The sequence below is a fragment of the Sceloporus undulatus genome, chromosome 4 (assembly GCF_019175285.1).
Source record: "Sceloporus undulatus isolate JIND9_A2432 ecotype Alabama chromosome 4, SceUnd_v1.1, whole genome shotgun sequence".
Taxonomy (NCBI): domain Eukaryota; kingdom Metazoa; phylum Chordata; class Lepidosauria; order Squamata; family Phrynosomatidae; genus Sceloporus; species Sceloporus undulatus.
Window position 1 is genome coordinate 125,349,267 of NC_056525.1, and position 27,463 is coordinate 125,376,729.

At 41.5% G+C, this 27,463-nt stretch overlaps 1 protein-coding gene across 2 annotated transcripts in view; it reads left to right on the top strand.

Annotated features, from left to right (window-relative positions):
- The window catches only part of ASTN1 (astrotactin 1), a 260,478-nt gene that overhangs the window by 165,195 nt on the left and 67,820 nt on the right, over positions 1–27,463 (top strand). For both annotated transcript variants that reach the window (XM_042464121.1, XM_042464122.1), the window contains exons 9-11: positions 14,856–14,930; positions 16,534–16,671; positions 19,045–19,195. In XM_042464121.1, coding sequence (XP_042320055.1) covers positions 14,856–14,930; positions 16,534–16,671; positions 19,045–19,195 — 364 coding nt within the window. The remainder of the gene's footprint in view (positions 1–14,855; positions 14,931–16,533; positions 16,672–19,044; positions 19,196–27,463) is intronic.

Here is a 27,463-nt window from a genome sequence, read left to right on the forward strand (position 1 = left end):
CATCTGAACCATGTGATGTTCCTCCTGGACAGGAAGAGAATATTTATTTACTTGCTTAAGGCCTGTTACAGACTGCCAAAATAAAGCTGCTTCGGGTCTCTTTGGATCCTAAGAATCCGGAAGCTGCACCAAAGCTGCACTCCAGTGCTTAGGAATGGAGTGTGGTTTTGGCGCGACCTCCAGACTCTTAGGACCCATGCATCATTTAAATAGCATACCTCCAAAGAGACCCGAAGCAGCTTTATTTTGGCAGTCTGTAACAGGCTTTACTTATTTACTTAGGATGGTGGGGTGGGGGAATACACAGGTTCATTACAATGTTTTCAGTAACTAAAACTATTTTAGTTACTTTTGAGAAGTCAGTAAAGGAAGAGTTACTTAGTAGGAACTACATTTGACATTGGTTTATAGCTAATTATTTTGAAAAGTAACTTTTCAAGCTTTGCCTATAGCCGTCTGTATGCCACCCTTCTGTTAGAATCAGCTCCATAGGGAACTATCCAGCTGTGTTTGAGGTTGATTTAAATACTAGTCAGCCTTGAGTAGTCCTACAGGTTGACAACAGGATTATTTCATACTCAAGAACAGCGGGTTCTTTGTCAATGAGATCATAATTCTGAATTTAAAATAAACTATAAAAGTTGACCACGTTTGTACATAATTGCCCTGCAGAATAGTCTATCTTCCCGCAGCCATTTTCCTGGCAATCTCCCTCAGTTTTCATACAGTATCATATACTTGAATGTGCTGCCATGTGGATGCACTAATGTCCGTGTCTCATTAAAAAGTGAATTACTGCTTGTTGTTTGTAGATGCTGATAATTTGCATTTGCATGATAGCAATCTGCTTTTCCAGTACCATGCTGTGCTAGAGTATTTCAGAGAAACTTGATATCTGAAATGTGAGTTAAACTGGCCTTTAGATTATCAAATAATGTTGCCTGAATTTTGGGATATAAAAGTGGAATGGAAATCCGAGGGAAGGATGTGCATAGAAAATATATTATTTCAAAAAACAAATATGGCATATAAAGATTGTCATAGAAGGAGGACAAGTACAATACAAGGTACTGAAGACTCTTGTCTCTGTTTCATTGTTGCTTTCTGCTTATTTTGTAGTTGCTACACCCCTCCCAGGAAAAAAAGCTGGAAAAAATACATTTAAAAAGAAAGGGCTCTGACTACTAGATTCCACATACTTGTGCTGTGATCCCATGGAAACATGGACTGTTCATAGCCCTCTTCTATTTGTTTCATCCAAGCCCCATTAACACTGGCTTTTACGAGGACTGAATTTACAACCAGCTTAGAAGCTTGAGTGAAATACATGATCTGACATTTCCATCAGGGCTAAGCCAGTCTCGTCAGGCTCTGAACTGTGTTTGATCAGCCCTGGTTTCCTTTTGTGAGGTTTGAAAGAGCAGGAAGCTGAAATACCTGCCAGGTGTTAGGGAATCATTGCGCCAAGCAACCTGCAGGGAACATGAAAGAACGGAAGAGAGAAACACTAAAGTGAGGAAAGGAAGATGGGAGAAAAACAAAGTGACATAAATGGCACAGGGCAAAAGAGACTGGAAAGCTGGGAGAATGATCATCCATCCATTACCACAAGCAGACAGTTCCCAAGTTCTTGCTAAGCAGCAGGAGAAAAGCCATGGCCTCTTTGGGCCATAGTGGCAGAAATGACAGGTCAGAGTGGACCGCCATAGTGTGGGACTGTGTAGAAGTACCTGTGCAAAAGATTCAGTGCAGGGTCTTGGCCTTGGCTCTTTCATTTTCCACCCCATTTACTCCCAGCCAGTGTTTGGGTTAAGCCTCAGCCCAATCAGTAACAGCTTTTACTCTCCTCCTGATTTCGCCCATTACCTCCAAATTTGTCTTGAAACTACGCTTTTGGTTTGTAACACTCATTTAGAGGTTAATAAGCTTTGCATGCCATTTAGAATGTTCCTGCACAAGCTTGATGAGCTTGAGGCATTCGGCTTGGCTTTAACATGTAACTCATTTTGACAGTAGCAAAATAGTATCTCATTGTGACTGGTGGAAAATTTCAGTGTGTGTATGTGTGGGGTTTTCTTTGTCTGCAAATCCTTATATGGGACTCAAGATATTAATCTTTCTTGTCCTACAACTCCCAGAATCCAACAGTCATTATGACAATAGTTCTCGAGTTCTAACTGAGGGGTGGGTGTCCTGTTTAGAAAAGGTGCTGACATACAAGCAAGGGAGGACTGCAATAGCCAATTGATACTGCCTGAAATGAAATTTTCAGGTGAATTTGGATGCTGTAATGAAGCCCAAGGGAAACAAAAGTAGTTTATATTGTTGCTGATATTTCTCAACGGATGTATATCCCTAGGTTATAATGAGATTTTATCTAACACAAATTTTAAGAGGGCTGGTGGCTCCTCCTCAAGGCTGCTTGAAAGATGCAGAAGAAGTGAAGCTAGGGATGGAAAGAATTTTGTTTCATCAGCATTTTTAAGCAAACTGACCTGATTTGTTTCTCTTGGACTAATATATGGATCTGAGTGAAGTTACCCTTCAGACTGAGCACTCCTCTGAATTTTGTAAAGCAGGTATTTTTCTCAGTAGTTGATACAAACATGTTTGTGTCAGTTTTGGAGAAACCACATACAAAATAAGTATTTTATGAGAACATATATTCAGAAATGAGTATTTGATGAGGAAATATATACAATTGCAGATCTTCATACTTGTTAAAAAAAATCTAGGCTATGGCTCACTAGAGTGGGGCCACAATAAATAGGAGTAAGTGCTATTTTGACAAGACGACCGTTGTGTCAGTGATGAGATTTTTCTGGCAGGGAAGCATTTCAAGGTTTTCTGGCAGCAGTGCTGTAAATTTCAGTCAGTGCTGTTTTTGTTGGTGGATACTTTAAGGTCACCAATTTTGGTAGCACAATTTTGTCAGCAGCAGATGAGGGCAGTAGGGACCATAAAATGGCCTTGGCTGATGAATGTTGCCCATCCATACTTTAACACATCACATTCCAAGGTGCCCTTTACACTAAAATGTCCACTAAAATGCACTAAAATTTGCTCATAATTTGTAAGTTCTGAGGCTTTTTTATCTGAATTTATACAGCTGAACCCATAAATCAACTGCCTGATTCCAAATCACTGCTAGATTACTGTTGGCCAGATTGAACATTGTATAACGTCTGTCTATCTGTAATGAAAAAGAGCTTTATAAGGCTGTAATCGTGTGTATGTGTGTGTGTTTTTAATTCATTGCTTCCTGTCATTTATCTGATCATCCAGAAAAGGTATCTAGAGGTTATGGTGGATAGCTTGATGCAAGTCTCAGTGAAATGTGAAGCTGCTGTGAAAATGAAAAAAAAAAAACAACAACATGTTTGCTGACCTTTAAAAAGAGAACAGAAAATTAAATGTTTAAGATCGCAATGCTTCTGTATGAATCTATGGTGGAACCACATTTAGAATACTGTTTACAGTTCTGGTCACTGCACCTCAAAAATCACATGGTGGAGCTAGAAAGATGCAGAAAAGGAGAGGCAGAATCATCAAGAGGCTGAAGCAAGCTTCCTGTGTGGATATGGTTTGAGGTCTTTGACTTAGAAAGAAGGTATGTAAGTCTATGCTAGGGGTTTATAAAAATAGGCATGGCCTTGAGATCATGGACAGAGAAATGTTTTTCTCCTCATCACATAATATTACAACCCTATCTCATCTGATGAATTTACAAGATGGGACAGAAAGTAATGATAACAGGAAATAAATTTTCACACATCACATAATTAGTGGAATTTGCTACTACAAGGTGTGCCAATGGCCACCTATTTGAAGGGGATAACATCCATGGAGGATGGGGCTATCATTGACTACTTGCAGTGAGGGCCATATGCCAGTGTTAGAAGAAATATATATCAGTTGCTGGAGCAATGGTCCCCAAACTGTGCTTTTTAAGGAATTTTGGACTTCAACTCCTAGAATCCCAGGCTATTGGCCAATATGGCTGAGGCTTCCGGAAGATGAAGTCCAAAAGCCCTGAAAGGGCACAGTTTGGGGGTCACTGTTCTAGAGAATAGAAGCAGGAACAGGTTGATATCCTTATGGGTTTCCCCATAGGCATCTGAATTCTGGATCAGATAGGCCTTTGGCCCGATACGTGTCACTTCGTATGTGACAAGAAGGCACCTTGCAGTGGTTAGACCACTGTTAAAAAAAACCCTTCCTGGATCCCTTGGATAGAAATAATTATAGGCCAGTCTCCTTGTTGTCATTCCTGAGCAAGGTGATCAAGAGGGCAGTTGCCAATCACCTACAAGCAGTCTTGGAGGAAACTGATTTTATGGATCCATTTCAAACCCGATTCAGGACGGGATACAGAGTTGAGACTGCCATGGTCGCCTTAGTCGATGATCTCCGTCTGGGCATTGACAGGGGAAGTGTGACCCTGTTGGTGCTTTTGGACCTCCCAGCAGCCTTCGATACCGTGCACCATGGTATCCTTTTGGAGCACCTGAGGGAGTTGGGTATCGGAGGCACCGTTTTACAGTGATTCTGTTCCTACCTCTCAGGCAGATTCCAGATGGTTGCACTGGGAGACCATTGCTCCTCTAAAAGAGAGCTAAAATTTGGTGTTCTCCAGGGTGCCATCCTGTCTCCCATGCTGTTTAACATTTACATGAAGCCGCTGGGTGAGATCATCCAGAAACAGGGTGTTATCAGTATGCTGTTGACACCCAAATATATTTCTCTATGTCTCTGACTGATGCAGTGACTAAGGATGGCATCTCTCCTCTGAATGCCTGTCTTGGGGCGGTAATGGACTGGATGAGGGAAAACAGACTCAAACTGAATCCAGGTAAGACGGAGGTACTTCTGATCGGAAACCTGAATCCAGAATTTGAGTTATGTCAGCCAGTTCTGGATGGGGTCATACTTCCCTGAAGGAGTCTGTTCACAGCTTGGGGGTGATCCTTGACTCGTCGCTTCAGCTGACAGCTCAGGTGGATGCAACAGTCAGGAGCACTTGTTATCAGCTTTGGCTGATATGCCAGCTGTGCCCCTTTCTGAAACCGAGGGATCTTGAAACAGTAGTACATGCACTGGTTACCTCTTGATTGGACTTCTGTAGTGTGCTCTACATGGGGCTACCCTCGTGCCAAGTTCGGAAACTTCAGATTATAGAAAACATGGCAGCCAGACTGAACATGGGTTTTTCCCGTAACGATCATGTAACACTGGTTTTGAAGTCCCTCCATTGGCTGCCAATTAGTTTCCGGGCAAGGTACAAGGGGTTGGTGATTACCTTTAAAGCCCTACATGACTTGGGTCCAGCATACTTAAGGGAACGCTTTCTTCTGTACTATCCATCCCACACACTAAGGTCCTTGGGAAAGAACCTACTTCAGCCGAAAAAATCCAGGCAAATCTCAGTTACCCAGAGGACCTTTTCCATCGTTGCTCTGAAGTTGTGGAATGACCTGCTGGAGGAGATCCATCACATTTCTACCCTGTCAGCCTTCAAGAAGGCTCATAAGATGTATCTTTTCTGGCAGGCCTTCCCAACCCTCCCTGAATATGAACTTGAATATGAATTTGAATATGAATACGAATATCAATGATTGTCGTTGGCACCTCTTTATCTCCACCCAATTCCTCCTCAATTTTTAGCTAATTGTATTTGAAATGTTTTTATATTCTCATATATTTTGATTATTTTAACATTGTTGTTTTAGATCTGGGATAGGGGGTTGGATACAGGTTTAATTTTGAATTTTATTGTAAATTTGATGTATTTTCACTGTTGTAACCCTCCCTGATTCTGTGTGATTGGGGGCTATAAATAAATCAATTATTATTATTATCGTCATCATCATCATCATCATCATCATCATCATTAGCTAGCTTCTGATTTAGACTACTGTAATACGCTCCACATGAGGCTGCCTGTGAAAATGTTCAGAGGCCAATGCAAAAAGCAGCAGGCAGACTGGTGTCAGGTATGCATTTTAGACTGTATAACATTGGTTTTGCAGGAACTGTACTGGCTTCCAATTTGTTTTTGCATTCAATTCAAGGACCTGCTTTAGACCTACAGAGCCCCACTGAGCTCAGTTCAACGTGGTGCTTTTGACCTAAAGATCCCTAAACATCTTGAGGGCTAAAAAATCTTGAGATCTGAAAAATCACCTCTTCCCATATAAACCTGTCAGAAATTTTAGATCTTCAAAGGAGGCCCTATTGCATGTGCCAACATCTTGTGAAGTCAAATTTGTATGTACAGGTAACAGGGCTTTCTCTGTAGCAGCACCCTGACTAGAATTCCTTACCCAAGGAAATTACGCTGGCTTCATCTCCTTTAAGCTTCCAGTGGGCAGCCAAAATGATGTTGTATAGCCTTTAATGTCTGAAAATATTGTTTTAACTGTTTTAAATTGTATTTGATGGTTGGTTTTAGATTGTTTCAAAAGTTTTAAAAGAGTGTTTTAATATGTTTTAAGTGTTTTATTTGTTCATAGCCTTGTGGGCTGGGAGCCTATATAGAAATATGTTAAATGTACAAAAAAACTAAATGCAGCCATTCTGCACTATATTCAATTGCTTCCATAGGGGAATATGTATGCATAAGACTCCAACAGTAGTATCTTCCCATATCAGTCTATGTTTGGTAAGTATAAGAGAGAGGGACTTTCTGGTGGCTGCTCCCATATTGTAGGATTCCCTTCCATGGGAGAATAGGCTCACACCTCCTCTGCTCTCCTTCTCCAGATAGGCTTTTGAATATTAACAAGGTACTACAGGAAGATTTTTAATGTAGGTCATTGTACTCCCTGTTCTATTGTATTGTGTTTTTAAAAATTTCTTCAAACAGTTTTAATACAATGCTTGGTTTTAATAGGATGATGCCTTTTTAGAACAGATGACCACACACTCAGAAACGAGAGATGTAGTAGCGATGGGTGACTTCAACTATCCTGATATTTGCTGGAATTCAACCTCAGCCAAATTCTCAAGCTCTAGCAAATTCCTCACTTGCCTTGAAGACTATTTCATTTTCCAAAAGGTGGATGAGGCAACAAGGGGAATCAGCTATTTTAGATCTGATCCTAACCAACAAGGATGACTTGGTTAATGGGGTGCAAGTGGTGGGATCCTTAGGTGGAAGTGATCATGTTCTCCTGGAGTTTGTTATACAATGGAAAAGAGAAGCCAGGCATAGTCAGACATGCATCCTAGACTTTAGGAAAGCTGATTTCAGTAAACTTAGAGAAATACTGGGGGTGATCCCATGGTAAGAAATACTAAAAGAGAAGGGAGTTCAGGATGGATGGGAGTTTCTCAAAAGGGAGATACTGAAGGCACAATTCCAAACAGTTCCAGTGAGAAAGAAAAACGGGAGGTGTCTCAAGAAACCAGGATGGATGACAAAGGAACTTTCAGCTCAGCTAAATTATAAACGGGGCATGTATAAGAAATGGAAAAATGAGGAAATCACCAAAGAAGAATTCAAACAAATAGCTAGCATGTGTAGAGATAAGGTCAGAAAAGCTAAAGCACAGAATGAACTCAGGCTTGCTAGAGAGGTTAAGAACAACAAAAAGGGCTTTTATGGATATGTCCGCAGCAAAAGGAAGAAGGAAACGGTACGGCCACTGCATGCAGAAGATGGCAAAATGCTAACAGAAGACAGAGAAAAGGCAGAATTACTCAACACTTTCTTTGCCTCAGTCTTCTCAGAAAAGGCAAAGGGTGCTCAACCTGAGGATAATGGAGCAAAGGACAGAATAGGGGAATTTCAGCACAAAATAAGTAAAGAGATAGTACAGGAATACCTGTTTAACCTAAATGAATTTAAGTCTCCAGGACCAGATGAGCTACATCCAAGGGTATTAAAAGAACTGGCTAATGTAATATCGGAGCCATTAGCAATAATCTTTGAAAACTCCTGGAAAACAGGAGAGATCCCAGCAGACTGGAGGAGGGCAAACGTTGTCCCCATCTTCAAAAAGGGGAAAAAAGAGGATCCCAACAATTATCATCCAGTTAGTCTGACATCAATACCAGGAAAGATTCTAGAGCAGATCATTAAACAGAGAATCTGTGAACATCTAGAAGGCAACGCCACAATCACAAAAAGTCAACATGGGTTTCAGAGAAACAAGTCATGCCAGACAAATCTGATATCTTTCTTTGATAAAATTACCAGCTTGGTAGATGAAGGGAATGCTGTGGATATAGTATATCTTGATTTCACTAAGGCCTTTGACAAAGTTCCCCATGACATTCTTGCAAACAAGCTTGTAAAATGTGGGCTAGACAAGGCAACTGTTAAGTGGATTTGTAATTGGTTGACCGGACGAACCCAAAGGGTGCTCAACAATGGCTCCTTTTCATCCTGGAGAGAAGTGACCAGTGGAGTCCCACAGGGCTCTGTCCTGGGCCCAGTGCTATTCAACATCTTTATCAATGACTTGGAGGAAAAAATTGGGGGAATACTTATCAAATTTGCAGATGACACCAAATTAGGAGGAATAGCTAATACTCCAGAGGACAGGATCAAAATTCAAAATGACCTGAATAGACTAGAAAGCTGGGCCACAGCTAACAGAATGAACTTCAACAGGGAGAAATGTAAGGTACTGCACTTAGGGCGAAAAAAATGAAATGCACAGATATAGGATGGGGGACACCTGGCTTAAGGAGACAACATGTGAAAGGGATCTAGGAGTCCAAGTAGACCACAAGTTGAACATGAGTCAACAGTGCGATGCGGCAGCTAACAAGGCCAATGCGATTTTAGGCTGCATCAATAAAAGTATAGTGTCTAGATCAAGGGAAGTAATAGTGCCACTGTATTCTGCTCTGGTCAGGCCCCACCTGGAATATTGTGTCCAGTTCTGGGTGCCACAATTCAAAAAGGACATTGAGAAACTGGAGCGTGTCCAAAGGAGGGAGACTAAAATGGTGAAAGGTCTGGAAACCATGGCCTATGAGGAACGCCTTAGGGAGCTGGGTATGTTTAGCCTGGAGAAAAGAAGGTTAAGAGGTGATATGATAGCCCTGTTTAAATATTTGAAGGGATGTCATATTGAGGAGGGAGCAAGCTTGTTTTCTGCTGCTCCAGAGACTAGGACCCGGAGCAGTGGATGCAAGCTGCAGGAAAAGAGATTCCACCTCAACATTAGGAGGCACTTTCTGCATGGTAGGGGGTTGGACTGGCCACTGACGCACTTGTTATGTAAGTGCCACGTGGCAACGTGCGGACGCCATGCGGCACTCACGTAACAATGGTGGTGCCCATGTATATAGGGCGCTGCCATTATTATGCTGCCGCCATGTACTAGGGTTGTGGGGTGTGCAGTCACTCCACCCCATGCAACCCTAGTATTTGGCCAGGCCGGTCTGTACCATGCCTAAGATGATCGAAGAGAGGCTGTTATACTTTGGTCACATCATCAGAAGGCAAGACTCATTAGAAAAGACAATAATGCCAGGAAAGGTGAAGGGAGTAGAAAGAGAGGAAGGCTACATGCCAGATGGACAGCCTTAGTCAAAGAGGTTCCAGGACCTAAGCAGAGCAGTGGGGGTCACAGAACAGGGATCATGGAGATATCTTATCCACAGCATTACCATGAGGCGAGGTCGACTCAAGGGAAGTTAAAATAATAATATACTATGAAAGAGCCCAAAGTCCCCTCCGCTGTAGGCGAGGCTTGCTTGCTGTAACTGTGTACACTGATCTGGTTTTGCCTCTTCTAAGTTGATCATATGAAGCAGCACTTTAACAGGTCATATGTTCCTATGGGCATTTTTCCAAAACCTGGGACCCTCTGCACATAAAGCATGTGTTCTAAACCAGCTTTACCAGAAGACCTCCTGGTAAGACTTCTACGTCCTTGTTAGGTTCTGAAGATCATGTCCTGTTTAGAGGAATAATGTGTATGGGTAGCTTGGACCTGACCTCACTCTCCCCTAGACAGGTGAGGTTGATGATACAGTGATTAATAGAAGTGGAACTGGAGAAGGAGACTGTCAAACTATGATGGATGCAAGGAGGAGAGTGGGGCAGTAAAACTTAATGACCTTTTGCTAATAAATGATAGCACTTTTCTCTGATTAACTGATTCCAAGGATAGTGGACGATTACTGAGCTTCTTCTGGTAGGAGTCTTGATTTGTTCTTAACCATACAAACCTGACTTCACAGAGCTATCTTTTCAACACTTTTCTGTAGCACTGAATTCACCCTCCTCTAAATAGTTTCTCTGTCTCTTTCAAAGCACATCCCAGGTCTCAGTGGAACAATAATCCATCTAATCTTTTGTTCCTTGCTCACTGCAAGCCTGCAGAGCAGGAATAAAGTCCATCTATAGGACCTTGAAAGGTATCAGCATGACCACAGAATATGCTTGTTTAGCTCTTTGGAAATTTTGCCTCATTCAGACAGAACCAGTTATCTAGTATGAATAAAAAACAAATCCTGTCTCAGCCATCGATCTGAACAAGAAGAATGATAACTACATCTGTGCCCTGCAGGAGAAATAACCATATCAGAATACACAGTTTTGCAATCAACCTTTTGTTGTTTTGTGGTCTTGCAACACTGTTGGTTTAGAAAGGAAGGTGAGGTGATAGTGTGTTGTCCTACATTTACCAACATTATTTCATCTGTAGTGTTTATTTGGGAATTATCTTCAATCAGAATTACCAATCAAAGTGATGACAAATCATATGCAACTATATCTGCTGAATTTGTTGTTTTTAACCACATCTCTCCCTTTCTTCCCTTCGATTTATTTCTCCTGCCCTTTTTCTAACAATGACAGGGCTGCATACCGGCTCTCTTGCCTCCTTATTTTCACAGCAAGCTGTGTGAGGTGCGCTAAGGCAGTAAATGCCCCAAGGCCCACCAGGAAGCTTTGTGGCTGAGTAGAGATTTGAAACTAGCCTGACTCTTTATCCATTACACTGCTCTGACTTCTCAGAGTTTCCTTTTTTCCTTTCCTTTCCTTTTTTGCTGTTCAGGATGGTTCATTAGTCAAGGAAAATGAAGAGCTAGCACCCATACAGTATTCCTTATTAGTTGTGCAGCAGGTTAAACTGAGAGACAGTGACATGCCCAAAGGTACCTGTTAGTGATGCAGGTGAATGGGGAATCCCACTCTGTGAATGGTATATCTGGGATCCTCTGCCCATCATATAACACTGGCTGTCTCAAGTGGTGGCATGGATGACAGTCGTTTGTCAATGTAGCAGAGGACCCAGCTCCTTCTCTGTCATTACGTATATGTGCTTCATCTGAAAACTGGTCCCTGAAATTATCACTCTCATCCAGCATTTTTTCTATTGTCCTTGTTCAAGCTGAAGGTCTTTTAGAACATATCCATTTTCCTGACAGATCCTTCACTAGAACAAGAGACAAAGACCTACTATACTAAATAAAAATGATTGCTGGAATCTGCCTCTTTTACACCATCTTGCACGAGGGTGAAGGTTGTGTGGCTCTCCAGATGCTTCTGGACCACACCTGTCAGCATGCCTCAGCATTGGCTACATTGGCTGGCTCTTGGGAGTTGTAGTCCAACAACATCTGGTTTTCAGTTGTTTTTAACCTTTTCAGTGATTCAATTGTGCAATGCTTTTAGTATGTTTACATTATTTTTATTGTTTTAAATTTCAAATTGCTTATATTGTATGCCACCCAGAGATACTTTGGTGTGTGTGTGTATGCCTTCAAGTCACCTGTGAACTTGAAGTACCCTTTGAGGTATTGAGAGCCACTCGCAGTTGCTCAGTGTAGGCGAAGGACCCCTTTTATCAGGTTTTTCTGTAAAACATTAGTGGTGGTGTAGTGGTAGCTCCTCCAATTTGGGTATATTGTTAGCTGGGTGTGTTGGTATTAACCTTACACACTCCCACCTGCAAGTTTCATTGTGGAAATGTAAACCACAATATTTCAGATAGCCTATGATGAGTCTGGTTGGTCAGCTATAGTTTGTATTACAAATCATACTACAGAAGCAGTTCTCACTGCTCCATCCCCAGAAGCTTGTATGAATGACAAAGATTTGGGTCATGAAAAGCAATCTCCATTATCATCGTAATTTTTAACCTTGACACGCCCTTTCCTATGATGTTCAGTACTTCAAAACTCTTGCCCTCTGCCAGCTGGAGGTCTTCTCCTCTCTTAACAATGGTACCTGTTCTCCCTTGTTGGCCCTTATATCTGCAATGCCTCCTTGTGTGCCTACATAGTATGAATGATTTCTTCTCAAATACCTCATCTTTTATGAAGACTTCCACTTCATCTGCTTTCTCCAACTGAGACAAAAGCTTAAGTTCACTGAACTGCCTTTGCTCATATTGGTTAGTAATGGGTGAATTACTCTCAAGTTAATTTAACTTTGGGTCAGAAATTACAAGTGTAATTAGAGAATGCTAAAATGTGGTGAGGGACAGATTAATTTACAATCTTCAGCTTTACCTCAGTATGTCATCTGTATGTTTTATGAGTCATGAGCTACAGTTTTAATTCAGAGCTCTGGAAACATCTCTAAATGATAACGTTTCATTTTTTTGTAGCGCAAGTCTAAAGTTGAACAATCCTTGATCTTGGCTAATCAAATTTAGGAAACCACAATAATAAATATTATTATTGTTTGCCTTCAAGTCATTTCCATCTTATGGTGACCCTAAGGTTTTCTTGGCAGGTTTCTTCAGAAGGGGTTTGCTATTGTCATCCTCTGAGCCTGAGAGAGTGTGGCTTGACAAAGATCACCCAGTGAGTTTACATAGCTGAGTCGGAATTTGAACCATGGTCATAGAATCATAGAGTTGGAAGAGACCGCAAGGGCCATCCAGTCCAACCCCCTGCCATGCAGGAAATCTAAATCAAAGCATCCCCGACAAATGGCCATCCAGCCTCTGTTTAAAAACCTCTAAGGAAGGAGATTCCACTACACTCCGAGGAAGTTTGTTCCACTGTTGAACAGCCTTTACTGTCAGGAAGTTCCTCCTAATGTTGAGGTGGAATCTCTTTTCCTCTAGCTTGCATCCATTTCTCCAGGTCCTAGTCTCTGGAGCAGCAGAAAACAAGCTAGCTCCCTCCTTATCTCCAGAGTCCTAGTCCAATGCTGAAATCACTACACCATGATAGCTTATACAAAGGCCTTTGGGTTGCAATCTAATAGTCACTTACCCAATAGTTGAATGCAATGGGGCTTACTTTAGAGTACATAGGCAGTATTGCAGGTTGTAGTAGGCTCTATTCCCTTGTCATTCTTAGATTATATTTTGTGATTCCAAACTCCTTCCTGCTTATAGCACCATGTTAATGTCTAGTGTTGTAGAGCAAACAAGGAGACTGGCAAAAGTATATTCATTTAAATACAGTTATTGAGTATAGTCCTCTGAAAGCTCCTCTCTAGAGCCTAAGTGTTAAATTCTAGTATGATGCATTTGATAGAGCTCTGGTCACAAAAGTGTTTGTGTTTAATGCTAAGACTTTAAAGAAGGAAATTTTGGGATTTACCATAAGCTAAAGATATTGAGAGGGAGTCAACACGGCATAGAATTGAACGGTGACTCTGGAGACCAGGGTTCGAATCCCAGCTTGGCCATGAAACCCACTGGGTAACCTTGGGCAAGTCACACTCTGAACCTTGTGGGAAGGCAATTGCAAACTACCTCTGAACAAATCTTGCCAAGGAAACCCCATGGCTTTAAGGTTGTCATAGGTTGGAACAACTTGAAGGCACACAACAACAATAAAGAAAACAGCAGTGGTACTTCATTATACAGTGTATCTTGAAATGCATTTTAAATGGTGTAGAAATTGCATAAGGTGAAAATTTGCAGAATGTCATGATTAATTTTTAACTATAACTTGTCTGTGTGACTGCATGCATGTGTGTATTTTTCAAGCATTATGTTCTTAGCTTATAGTAGCAAATGGCTAATTTAGGAGTTTGAAGGCATAATGGAAATCCCAGATTCTTACTTTCCACCCATGCATGTTTGCCTCTTGTAAGAAATTAACATCTGTTTTGTTTGCTTATCACACAACTGAAGAACGCTACCTTTCTTTTATGCCACAGTGAATCCTCCCTTTCCATGTGAGGCAGACTGTCAGGCAGGCCTGTTTGATATTTAACTGCTATTAAGTGCTGTCAACTCATAAACCTTTATGAGGTTTCAGCTGTTTAGCTAATGTGGAGAAAAATGTTAATCTTTGGGACTGCAGGAGTAAAACTGACCAAACCAAAAATTGCATGCAAGATTCCGCACTGACTGAAGATGTCTAGTCTAATCCTCCTCCTTCGAGTAGATCTGCTGACAGAGAGAGGGTTAGAGGATTGTTTTTTTCCTCCTGCCTTTCCTTTGTGGATAGTACAGCATTTATTTAGACATCACAGTGACTTTTTTTAGAGGAAGGTCAGTTCATTTCTAATAGTGAACTGTCTGTATGTGATAAAACTTGGTAAAGGATCTTGAATTACAGATGCCTTCATAGATGCATTCCAGAGTGCATGACTTAGATCTTAATAAAGCTCTCTGGGTAAACAACTGGCAGGCTGGTTTAAATTTATTTTGGTTTTCCTATCTTTCTGCCTGCCCCTCCCCATATGCTTTGTCTCAGTTTTGATGTTGGCATTTTAACCTTAAGAGCAAGTCAAAGATGGGGTTCTGTATAATCAGTGTGTTTTTTCTCCCTCTGTTTCTCCATTGAATGCCTATATTTTATATATTTCATGCCAAAGAAGTTACTTTAGTGGTGATACTGAGAAGATCCACACTCAAAGAATGAAATCTTACAAAAATATTAATAGCATTCTTGAATCCTGTGGCATTATCTTTCTCCAGGCCATGGCCATATACCATATTCCAGCGTGGATTTGATTTGGTGTTAGGAGAACAGCCTTCTGACAAGATATTCAGGTATGGTGTAATGCCAACATGCTTTTGTTTGTTTGTTTGTTTGCTTTCCCTCATCTACTGTCCTTTCCAATAGCATATAACAGGAACAGGCTACCTTCAGCAAGAGCTGTACCAAGTATTCACAAGTGAACTTTTTCAACAAAGGGAGAATTTGGACAGAGAGCTAAAATGTTTGATAAAGCCGTACTCTGTGCATGCCTTTTATAATAACAAACATATTTTGTTTTATGGTTGTATCACAAAAGAGAAACAAAGCTAATTCGGAGTGAATCCAGGCAGTGGCTCAGGCAAAGGTGTTTCCTAACACAAGCTGCTAGAGATGGCCATACTGGTTGGGAAAGATTGGAGACGTAAGCCAAACACATCTCAAAGTCTACATAAAATTCGCTGTGCTCTCAGTGCATCTGCCTCAGCTTCACTTTGGTTCCATCATGTACTTATATTTTGGATTACGGAAACATCTGAATCTGCATTCTCTTTAATTTTACACTTTTCTGCACCAACCATCTTTACTTAAGAAGAATACCACTGTGATTTCTAAAACTAGAAACCCATGCACAGTGAAACTGAAAGCAAAAATGCTTGTTTAAGTACATCTCAGTAGAAGGAGCCAAACAACAAAGTAGTGTTTCTCAAATGTTTGAACTTCACACCTTAGTTCACCTTCTTCCACTCTTAATCTACCTTCTTGGGTCCCTAACCTGTCACCACCTGTGAGTACCACAGGCCAGCATGTAATTGCCATGCACATTAGTTTGTGTATAACCCAGTCTTCATTTGGGGATACATGGGGCTGAGCATTATTTAAACACCCAGGTGAAATGTGCAACACTCAGGTGAAATGGAATGGCATGTGGGAGGAGATCTGGAACATTACCAATCTTGACAGCTTTAAAAGGGCTGTCAAGACGGATCTCTTCCGACAGGCCTTCCCTGAATAATCCACCCAATCTAACAAGGAAACGGACTATCACAGAACACACCCAGATTGTCCATCCCCTTGACTCTGACTAGCTCAATCTTTATTTGTTTTAATTGTTCTTGTTATTTTATTATAAGTGTAGTTGGAGGGGGGGAGGGAACTGATGGAATGTATTTTAATATATGTTGTATTTTATATTGTATTTTATCTATTAGTGTAAGCCGCTTCGATCCTGTGGGAGAGGTGGCATATACATAACATTTATTATTATTATTATTATCATCATCAGCTCCAAACCATCTTTAATGTGCCTGACAAATAATAAAACAAATCTCTGAATTGGAGATGGAGGCCAAGGTTAATGTCTCCCCAAGAACAGTATAAACATAGAAGTATATAAGGCACAGCAGAAACTATTGCAGACACCATGGGTACAGTATTTCTCAGCTGTAGTACTCAAACGTTTATAATCATTAATTGATTTAACGTCCAGTCAAATAATAATATAATTGTAGAACAGAGAGCATGCTGAGAATGAAAGCTAATACAGACCAGATTGCTCTGGAAATAGAAACATTCTATTCTGCAAACCTAATTGAATATACCAGGCCTTGCTAGTGGTGTGTACCTCAGTACATTTTTAATCAGATTATTTTGCCTCTTTTTTTGCTTTGGGTCCAGATTCACCTACACTCTTGGTGAAGGGATGTGGCTGCCACTAAGCAAGAGCTTTGTGATTCCACCTGCTGAACTGGCCATCAATCCATCTGCCAAATGCAAGACAGACATGACTGTGATGGAAGATGCTGTCGAGGTCAGGTGAGTAGACCTCTGGTGGTACATGAGAATGAGAAGATGGGGACAAAAGGGTCACTCGGATTTTACAAGCCAGCTTTGCCCTCTGGCTCAAGTCACAATAACTGATGGCTTTTTTCCTCTCACCACACCTCACTACTTTTTGAACCGCCTGTGATAAGACATCGGTGATGTCTCTTTCTCTTCCTTCAAATCTGTCTTTAAACCCAGCATTGCAATTATTGAATTCTGTGATTCTATGATTGCCAAGACAATTTCATCCTCCCCTCAATATATATATATATATGTGTGTGTGTGTGTGTGTGTGTGTGTGTGTGTATTAAACTACGAGGGGGGGGGAGCAGTTCATTTATTTATTTTAAAATATATTTATGCCACTTTTTTAAAAAATTACTGAAAGCACAATAAAACAGGGAAGTATAGTCTAAAATCAAAATCAAAATTTGAAAAATGCACCAAATAAAGCAGCAGCCACCAGTTGCTCATTAAAATAAAAGAAACTTTGATAAGTGTCAAGAGTGAGGGTCTTCCAAGCCTGCCTGGGAATTATATTCTCTGTTTCAGATGCCCCCACAGTGAAAGGGCACCTGTATCTGACTGAAGCCAGGGGCACCCAAAGAAGGACCACACAGTGCTTAGGGAAAGCTCAAACCCCCAAATTTAAGCCATTTTCAAAAGTGTGCTGCAGGCAATGAGAGTGCCCCAGTACCATCTCTGCGCCTCTGAAAAGTTATACGTGATGTACAATGGATAGGTTACAAAAGGTGTTCATCGAGATTCAAATTCAGAAGCCACCTGGGAACAAGGGGGACATGAGTGGAGAAGAAAAGTACTACAATGATTCATATATATATATATATATATATATATAGGCAACCACACTGCCCAAATTTTATCATAATAATCATTTATAGTGGACTGTTTTAGTGTTCTTCAAAGCCATTTACATTTTTCTGTTGCACTCAGTAGGTAATGTATTGTGGGGTTTAAAGGTGTGTATACCACTTTGGTTTCTGTACTGGAAGAAAGGTAGGGTATAAATTAAATAAAATTAATGTTAATTAATTAATTAATGTTCACGGTGACAAACCTATATCAGTTTACTAGTGATCTGCTTCAGAATGTGAACGCTAAGAAAGTAAATGTGCTTTTGGTGGTAGCTCCAGTAATTTATCATGTACCATTAAAATGTAAGAAGAAACTTTCATCACTCAGTTAGAAGCCGAAGTATTGCAGATCATAATCAAAGATATAAAGTATCAGGTATATAGTCATATTTCCTTGTATAAATGCCTATTATAGGCATTATATAAAAGCCTATTATAGACCATTCAACAGCTTTCTGTGAAAAATTTGCAAGACATTTTGCAGACAATATTGCTTGGGTCTACTCTGACTTGGATGCTAATGTAATTGATACAGGTCCAATGGATGTAATCTCTGTGCCTGCTTGTCATATATTATTGGGTATGTTTCACTTTGTACAGCCTGAGGATGTGGACAGGATCATTGGATGCATACTGGATCCTTGCCCTTCCTGCATTCTGAAAGCAGCTAGAGGGGAAATGGCCGAGTGGGTTAGGGGAATGGTGAATGCCTTACTTCAGCAAGGGAAGTTTCCATCCTGCACAAAGGAGGCTGCGGTGAGGCTGTTATTGAAAATTTCCTTCCTGGATACCACCATTCTGAATAATTATTGGCCAGTATCTAACATCCCATTTTTGGTCAAGGTTCTGGAGCAAGTGGTGACCTCCCAACTCCAGGAGTTTCTGGATGAGATGGATTGTTTAGATTCAGTTCAATCTGGCTTCAGACCTGGTTATGGAACAGACACAGCTTTGGCTGCCTTAGTGGATGACCTATGCAGGGAACTGGACAGAGGCAATGTGGGAATGAAGCCAGGAGCAAGGGGCCAAGCGCCCCTTTTCTCTCCTGGCAGCGGCTCCCGGATGGCTCCGGGGGGTCCTGGGGCATGAAGCCCCAAGGACACCCCTTTTCGGGGCCAGGGAGGAGCGACATTAGGCCGCTTCTCCCTGATCCTGAAAAGCGCTGGATTGGGGCCTCTGGGTTGCCGCTGTGGCTGCCCTGGCCCCATTATGTGACGCTAAGGGGCAGCTGCAGGCTACCCCAAATGGGTGGTCTGTATCCCGCCACAGTTATCTTCATCTTTCCCTTCCCATTATTTTGTTTCATTTCCTGTTTTGCTTTTTTTAAATCAATGTTTCCCATACCATCGAACTTTCTTGATATGTTGGTATGTAATGATAACTTCCTTGAAGCAACACATCTCTCTGCTTGTATTAGTCTGTAAATCTTGTTGACCATATACCGTGTAACAATCACAGATAGTGAAAACTGTATTTTTCTTCATTGCAGGGAGGAACTGATGACTTCCTCCTCCTTTGATAGCCTTGAAGTTCTTCTGGATTCATTTGGGCCAGTTCGAGACTGCTCTAAGGACAACGGTGGCTGCAGCAAGAACTTCCGCTGCATTGCAGATCGAAAGTTAGACTCTACAGGCTGTATGGTTTGTATACTCTCGATTAATGACCTCTTGGGAGAAGTGAGAGCATGAAGATGAGGTTGCATCTGCATTGGACATTATCTGAGGCTCCAGTGTGGACTTTATTGTCATTCTGCAAGTTAAATGCTGTTCATACATAACCTGTGCTGATCTCTGTCTCTGTTTCTCTCTCTCTCTCTTTGCATATGTGCCTTCAAGTCACCTGTTGACATGTGGCAACCCCATGAATTTCATAGGCTTTTCTTAGGCAAAGAATACTCATAAAACCTCCTCTGAAAACTTGGTTTCCCATCCAAGTACTAACCAGGACTGATCCTGCTTAGCTTCCAAGATCAGATGGGATATGCTGCCTTTAGGATATTTACGCCTGACATCTTCCTGTATCCAGGGCATGTTCTGAGATCATAAGAGTTCATTCAGGTGACTCAATCCACAGTCATATACAGCAGATGGACTTTGTTTTTCAAGATCTGATCCCACAACTTTTGTACTAAAGCACCAAATCAGACTGTGTAAAACTCCAGTGTGAACATGCCCATGGTATTTTGGAAGAGCAAACACACTCCTTCTGGAAAAGAGAACAGCCCAAGAGATACTTGTTCTTCCTTCCACTGTAATACCCCAGCTTTAGACCTCCTTCATATTTTTGCCAGGGCATTCTAGGTTTATCACTCCAAGGGCAAGCTAAAAATTAATGATGCAAAATGCAGTTGTTGTTTTTCTAAATGTACCGCTGAAACAGACGGCCTGAAAAGGGCAGATTGGGGCCGCCCTAGAGCAGGTCACCATGGGACTGCAGCAACCACATGTTTCAGCCCCAATCTATCCTGATGCTGACCCAAATAGGAGTGGAAAAGCCGCAGCCCCAAACTCAGGCCTTAGTGGCATATTTTTGCTTCTTCTACCTCTGCCCCCATCTCACTTACCCATAACCTCCCTCCCCCTTTTACACAAAGCTTCCCATGAGAGATAACTGGAAAGCAACCCATCTGCTCCAAACTTTCTGTGAAGCTGCTTCACATGCTTCTGTATTGGCATTCTCCTTATACCCCTGTTCTGTGCAGAGAGAAAAAATCTTGCCAAAGACAGAGGTGTGAGGAATGAATGGAGGTGGGGGGGGGGGGGAATTGGCAGGTGGAACACTTTCTACACAGATACTTCTAGAATGACTGCTGACAGCAGTAGAAGGGGAATTTTAGGTGGCAGCAGTGTTAAGAGTGAGAAAGAGAGAATCACAGCATATATTTCCAGTGTCTGCAACATCACAGGCTTGAGAAATCTAAAAAAATTGCACATAAAGATACATGAACTTAGAAGCTCACAATTTACATATCTATAATAAATATGCAAGATAATTAAAGTTATAGTCTTTACATCAGAGCAGATACATAACGGACGATACACAAATAGAGTTACTAATCATTTATTATAATCCCTTTAAGACAATAGTGATAAGAATGAACAAATTAAAATCCATGCTGAAACATCAACTCATATAACAGACATATGGGGACAAGGCATTTACATACCTTGTTGATACTGCTATACATGTCATAAATGTACAGAGGTAAATTGTTTTGCCACCAGGGCCAAATCTTGTGAAACCATTCCTTTATCCCTGGTAACACTTGAAAGCAACTATGTGATTAGAATTTGTTGTTGTCATTAGCTGCCGTCAAGTTCAGTTTGACTTGTGGCGACCCTATGAATGAGAGACTTTCAGTCTCCATTCTGATTATTAATTGAGCAAGGTATGAAAAATCTTGGAACTATTTCAATGTCTTCATCATCTATTTTAAAGTTATGTAAATTATTTATGGTCATTATTTTTGTTTATTTAACGTTCAACCATAAATCTGCCTTTTCACTTTCTTTCTTGGCTTTCTTCAGTAATGGCTAATTTATCTTGCTTTACATATTACATTTATTGGCATACAAGTTAAACAAATAAGGTGATAAAATGAAGCCTTGCCTGACTCCCTTGCTGGTTGGAAACCATTCTCCATATTCTGTTCTAACAGTAGCCTCTTGTCCTCAATACAGGTTACACATCAGGATAATCAAATGTTATGGCACACAACAGCCATAGCTTTTGTAATCTATACAATCAAAGATTTTGATATATAGTCTATAAGGCACAGGTTGATTTTCTTTTAAAATTCTTTGGCATGCGTATTATCCATATGTTTGCAATATAATCCCTAGTGACTCTTCCTTTCCTGAACCCAGTTTGGACAGCTGCAATTTCTCACTCCATATATGTTAAAAGTATTTTGTTGTAGAATTTTGAGCATTACTATGCTTGCAAAGGAAATTAATGCAATGGTCCTTTGGTTACTGTAATACTTGGTATCCTGTTTCTTGGGTGTTGAGATGTATGTTGAACATTTCCAATCTGTGGGCCATTGTTTTGTTTTCCATATTTGTTGATGGATTTTAGTTAAAACTAAAGTGGATTCTGCTTCAGCAGACTGAGTCAGCTCTACTGGTATGTCATCTGTTCCTCGTGATTTATTTCTCCCAAATGGTCTAAATGCAGCTTCCACTTAACTTTCTAAGACTGGACGTTTGTCTTGATATAATTCTTGCTTGAATGAATCTGTCATCCTTTCCTCTCCTTTGTATAGTTCTTCTGAACATTGTTTTGCATCATCTTTTTATTTCTGCTTGCTGCTTTATCACATTAAGGAGCAAACAGAATTAAAATGAGAGTTAAACTAGAGAAAACCAGGAAATGCCTGATGTTTATCACACGACATTTCCTGGTTTTCTGTAGTTCAACTCTCATTTAAATCCTGTTTGCCCCCTAATGTGATAAAGCAGTTGGTCATGTAATGTGTTCTGCTGGTTGTAGAGCATCTCACTCTTGGTTTAAATATCCCTTTCATCTCCTGTGGAAGAAATTTCTTGCTTTCCCTTTTTCTGTTGCCATCATCTGGTTCTCTACATTGATTATTATAATGGTTCTCTTCATTCCTACCCACAAGTCACCAAACAGTTATATTTAGGGTTCTGATTCTTATTTCTGTCATTTTTCACTTTTGCTTCTCATCTATCATTGACTGCTTGAAGAGTTTCATCTGTCATTGACTGATGCTTACAGTGGACCCTTGTTATATACGCTGGGGTTTGGTTCCAAGATCCCCCGTGTATAACAAAATCCATGTATGCTCAAGTCCCGTTAAATGTAATGACATAGCAAAAGTCCCGTTAAATGTAATGACATAGCAAAATGGTGTCCCTTATTTTAAAAAATGGAAAATCAAGGTTTGATATTTGAAATTTATACTTTTTTTGAACATTTTCAAACCATGTATGCTTGAACCCTTGTATAAAAAAATCCGTGTATAAGAAGGGCCGACTGTATTTTCCTTTTTTGCTACAGATAGTGTCTTTCTACTTTCCTTCCTGAAAATGTCCCTGGCTTCATTACAGAGTTTTCTGAATCTTGGTCAATTTGGCTTAATAGTGCAAATCTAATTTTCACATTGTCATTACATTCTACAGGGATGTTCTTCAGGTTGTATTTCAGCATGGTGGTTGATTTACTATTCTTCTTTAGCTTTACTCTAACTTTTGCTGTTAATAGTTCATGGTCTGTGGTCCTGGTCTTGTTTTTGCAGAGAGAATGTAGCTTCTCCATCTTTCGCTTCTAATTATCTGGGCCTGAAACACATGGGCCAAAAGAAGTGACTTCTGGCCACTTTGGGGGCAAGGCATACAGATGATGTGCATCCCCGCCATGGCCGGAAACTGCTCCGAGGCTGTCTAAGGTGGCCTGAAGCTGCCAGTACAAGGAGCAGAGAAAATCCACTCCTTGCTAGTGGCCAGTTTGGGACCGTGGTGGTGGCCTGCTTTCAGAGTGAGCCATCTGGTCACTGCAGTTCTGTGCCGATCAGGACTCTATCACAAGCAGAGCAGCTGCTCAAAGCCACCCATCTGTTTTGCCCTTTAGTCTATTTGATTTCTACATAGCTCATCAGGTTATGTTCATGTATACAGTTTCTTGTTAGGTTGCTTGAAAAATGTGTTTGCAGTGAACAAATTGTTGGCTTTGCATAATTCAATCAGTTGCTCTCTTGCCTCATTTCTTGATCCTAGACCTAGATTTCCTACCATCTTTTCAGTCCTTTTTTCTCTTTTTGCATTCCGATCACCTATGATTAACAAGAACACCTGTTTTGGTGTGTGGTCAATTTCCTCTTGAATTCCATCATAGAATCTTTGAATTTCTTCTTTTTTTGCCTCTGTGTTTGGAGCATAAACTTTGGTTATGGGTTTTCTCTGAAATCTTAATGGGTTCTCCCTGAAATCTTATTGATATGATTGCATCGGAATTTGCATTGTACCCTTTGACTGATTTAACTACATCTTTTTTCACTCTAAATCCTATTTCTTCTTAACTTTTCATTTTACTCATTCTGAGTAAAACAAATGTATAATTACTTTATTTCAATCACCCCAAGTATTGCAATGTTTATATGTTCCATTTCTTCTTTTACTCTGTCTAGCTTCCCCTGACTCATCCTTCTTGCATTCCATGTTTCTATAATATGTGTTGTGTAGCTTCAGTCTTTCTTTTGCCTCTCATCATGCCCACAGCTGAACATCCTTTTGGCTTGAGTCCAGTTGCATCATTAGCCACAGTCCTATTGTAGTTGTCCCCTGCACTACCCCAGTATTTTGCTGTGTGTATCCTGACATTATCTGTTATTTTACTTGCATTGTCTCATCATAGGATTTCCTTTGTTAAAAAAACAAACAAACTTCAATAGGGGGTTTACTGTGCCTTCCTCTGTACAGTACTAACAAGCATTAGCTGTGGTGCCACTGTCATCTCTGAGAGATCCTCTGCTAGTGTCACCTTTCACTACTGCTGCTGCCCAGTAGCTGCTTGGCACATATAATCTGTCTCCTTAATAAAAACCTTGATGCTTACTCATGTGTGCATCCCAGCAGAAAGGAAACTTTGTTGTCTAGGGTGGTTTGCAGGGCTTGAGAGCAGTGGTGCTGCTACTTCTCCTTTGGTTAGTAGTTCCCCAGGCCAGGTGGTTATTATGGCTCTCCTGGCCCTGGGGTCAATCCACAAAGTCTTCCAGGTATTGTGATTGATGTAGAAGATTCACCTGTCATAGTCTCTTGCTTCCTTCCAGCCTGAAGGCAAAGGTAATCCCAAACTCTCCCAGCCCCATGACCACATCCTCTTTCTGCCACCGTAGTGGTTTCTGATGCAACATTCAGCTGCCCCATCCCTTGTCCCATAGTGGCTTGCTACTGCTGTTGCTTGTGCTCTTGTTATTGTCTCAGCTGCCTTCATTCTCTGCTCTGCCTGTAGCAATGCTAGACAAAGCCCCACTGCTCAGACTAATCCTAGCACTGTGTCATACTGGGTACCTTTTCTTCTTGTGCTTCAGCCACCATAATTCCACTGCCTGTGGCAGCACAGGTCAATTAGGCTTAATGATACCTAATTTTACATGGCACATGAAAGAAACAGGTGGATGGGAGCTTGTTTTCTGGTACTGTTTGTCTGTTTTCTCGTGCCGGCTACAGATGCAGCCACATTACTCAAAAATAGATTTTGGGAATTTTGTAGTTCCCCTGTTGTTTTTCTGTATGGTGTGCTTATTTGCACGACATTGCCTATTTAAAGCCCAGTGAATACTGTTCTCAAGATGATCTCAAGGAGTGCTCTCTCCTACTCAGTAGTAGGAGGGGGATAACCCTTTCATACAAGCCATTCATGTTTTTTAGGTGTTGAGGCAAATAATTTAAAGGTCCCCTAGGGGGCATGGGTAACAATTTTGCTTTGTTTTTAAGTCTGCTAGGGTTGTTTTAGTCAGGAAGTAAATCAGATGTCAACCTCAGGAGGGGTCATGGGGAACATTTTGAATAGAATTTGCAAGCAAAATTGAGGATGCTGGATGCCCTGAGTGCCTCAAAAACAGTCCTGGGAGATCCATGTGGCACATGGACTGCAGTTTCCCCACTTCTGGTCTGGATAATCTGTTTTTCCTAAGAACATCTAAAGTGGGCCAGTCCCCACTCTCTGGAGACACTTGCCGCTGCAATGTCTGCTTTCTTCTCTTGGCTACAGGACTGCAGTTGAAGACAACCCAGGCACCCATGCTCTCCCAGCCTCTAAATCAAGTTTGGGATGCATGCTGGTGCTGTGAAGCTAACTTAGATGGAGGGGAAACTGCTCAAAGAGTTACAAAACACCTCCTTGCATAATAATTTTTTAAGTAATATGCTTACATAAGCCCAAGTTATGTGAATATATTTCACCAACAGGATTCCAGCCAAAGGGTTCCTCTTTTGCCTGACCCAACAAGCTCTTCAGCACCTAGAACAATTCTGCTAGACTGTACAGTCCACCCTCCGTATCCACGGACTTGCCATCTGCAGATTTGATCATATGAAGATGGCAAGCTCACTGGGGGAGGGTGGTGTTGGCAGAGGAGGAGGAGGAGGGAGGAGGAGAACAAGAAAAAGCGGAGAAGAGGAGGAGGAAGAAGAAAAGGAGGACGAGCGGTGGCAAGACAACAGAGGGGGTAAGAGGAGGAGGAGAAAGTGGAGGATGTGGGGAAGAGGAGAAGGAGGAGGAAGGAAAAGGAGGAGGAAGACTAGAGAAGAGGAGAGGAGGAGGAAGAAAAAGAAAACAAGTGGCGGCAGTGCAATGGAGGGGAAAGAGGAAGATGAGTAAAGCAGAGAAGGCGAGGTAAAAGGAGGAGGAGGAGCAAGAGCTGCAGCAGCGGTGACAGGGGATAAGTGAAGGAGGAGGAGGGGGAGAAAGAGATGCGGTGACAGGGAAGAGGAGGAAGAAGAGGTACCCCCCGTTGCCTGCTGCAGTGAGAACGGCAAGGCTGGCATTGGGGAGGGGGCAGGGGCAAAGTGCCATTGTTCTCAATGGTGGTGCAGCCATGTGGCTGCACACCATTGAGTACTAGCGGACTTGAACGTGCACGGATTATGGTATCTGTGGGGGGGAGTCTGAAACGGATCCCCCGCAGATACCGAGGCAATATGTGACTTATTATCCTCCTTCACTGACACATAGTAGCCATTACAAAATGTTGTGTTGGGCTGGATTTGCTTTGTAACTTACATCACATGTTCAGCTGTCATCTGACCTGTTCTGTTGCCTGTAGATCTTCTGTAAACCAGGTAAGATTACAGGTTCTATCCCAGCAGAGAGGACACGTGGATCAGTTGTGTGTCAATAACTCTTTCTATCTTTCCATTCCATAGTGAGTCCATAGCTTCAATGGAGTTGCCAGCCCTATCACCCAGAAAACCTCCCCAGAGTATTCATGAATATTTCATATTCTATAAGTCTCCAGCACGGAACATCCTAATTGGTTCCCATCCCACAAGAAGGTTCTGCTGCCATCAGTCCACAAGGACGAATCTCAGCCTCCAGCATGATAGCAGGAGGGAATGATGGCAGCAGATACATTTCTAAGGAAAGAGGGTACTTATGAGAAGTATGAGGAAAAACCAGACCTAAATTCACAATGCAGGGCTTAGCTGTTGCCCTCTCAGAGCTCTGATTCCCAATCCGGCATCACAACTGCTTGCCCAGCCACACGGTAGTGCTCAGGTAGTTCTGTGTTTATACATCGCATGCTGCAGAAGTTCTGCAAAGCCATGGTGGCAGTAGAAAGCCATTTTTTTGCTGGCTCAAAAAGGAACAGCATTTTTCTGCTTCTTTTTGTGCTCGGAAAAAGCTGGGTTGGGGGCATGGCATGCGGTTGCCACAGCCAAAACTCGGTGTTCTGTTTTGGCCAAAGGTAACAGTAATAAAGTACAGGTGAATTCTTTCAATCCATTTGTCGTCAGTGAAACAAAGTGCAAAGCAATGCCCTGCTGGTCTTTAGTCACTAGAAGTCCTGATCAAGAAAGCAGTGAAATCTCCTTTGTGTGATACAGGCACTAGGACCCTGATAGTACCTCATACTGAGTTTAAGTGCTGCACCTGAATAAAAGGATGGGATTCCAATGAAAGTTTATGGCAGGAGCCACCAGGAACAAAGCAGGCACTGTTGCTCATACAGACATGTACATTGTATGATGCACAACCTGCATGAACTGATCAGTGAGATAGGCTCCCCATTGGCAGCATCACCTAAGACACAGTTGCCTTTTTATTGTTTCTCCCTTGCAAATCACAGGTTCTGTACCTGATCCACAGAGATGAAGAGGGAGTTGTGCAAGAACACTTCTGCCAAGCATTTATGTTAAGTTCTTCAATTTTTCAAAGCCCGTGTG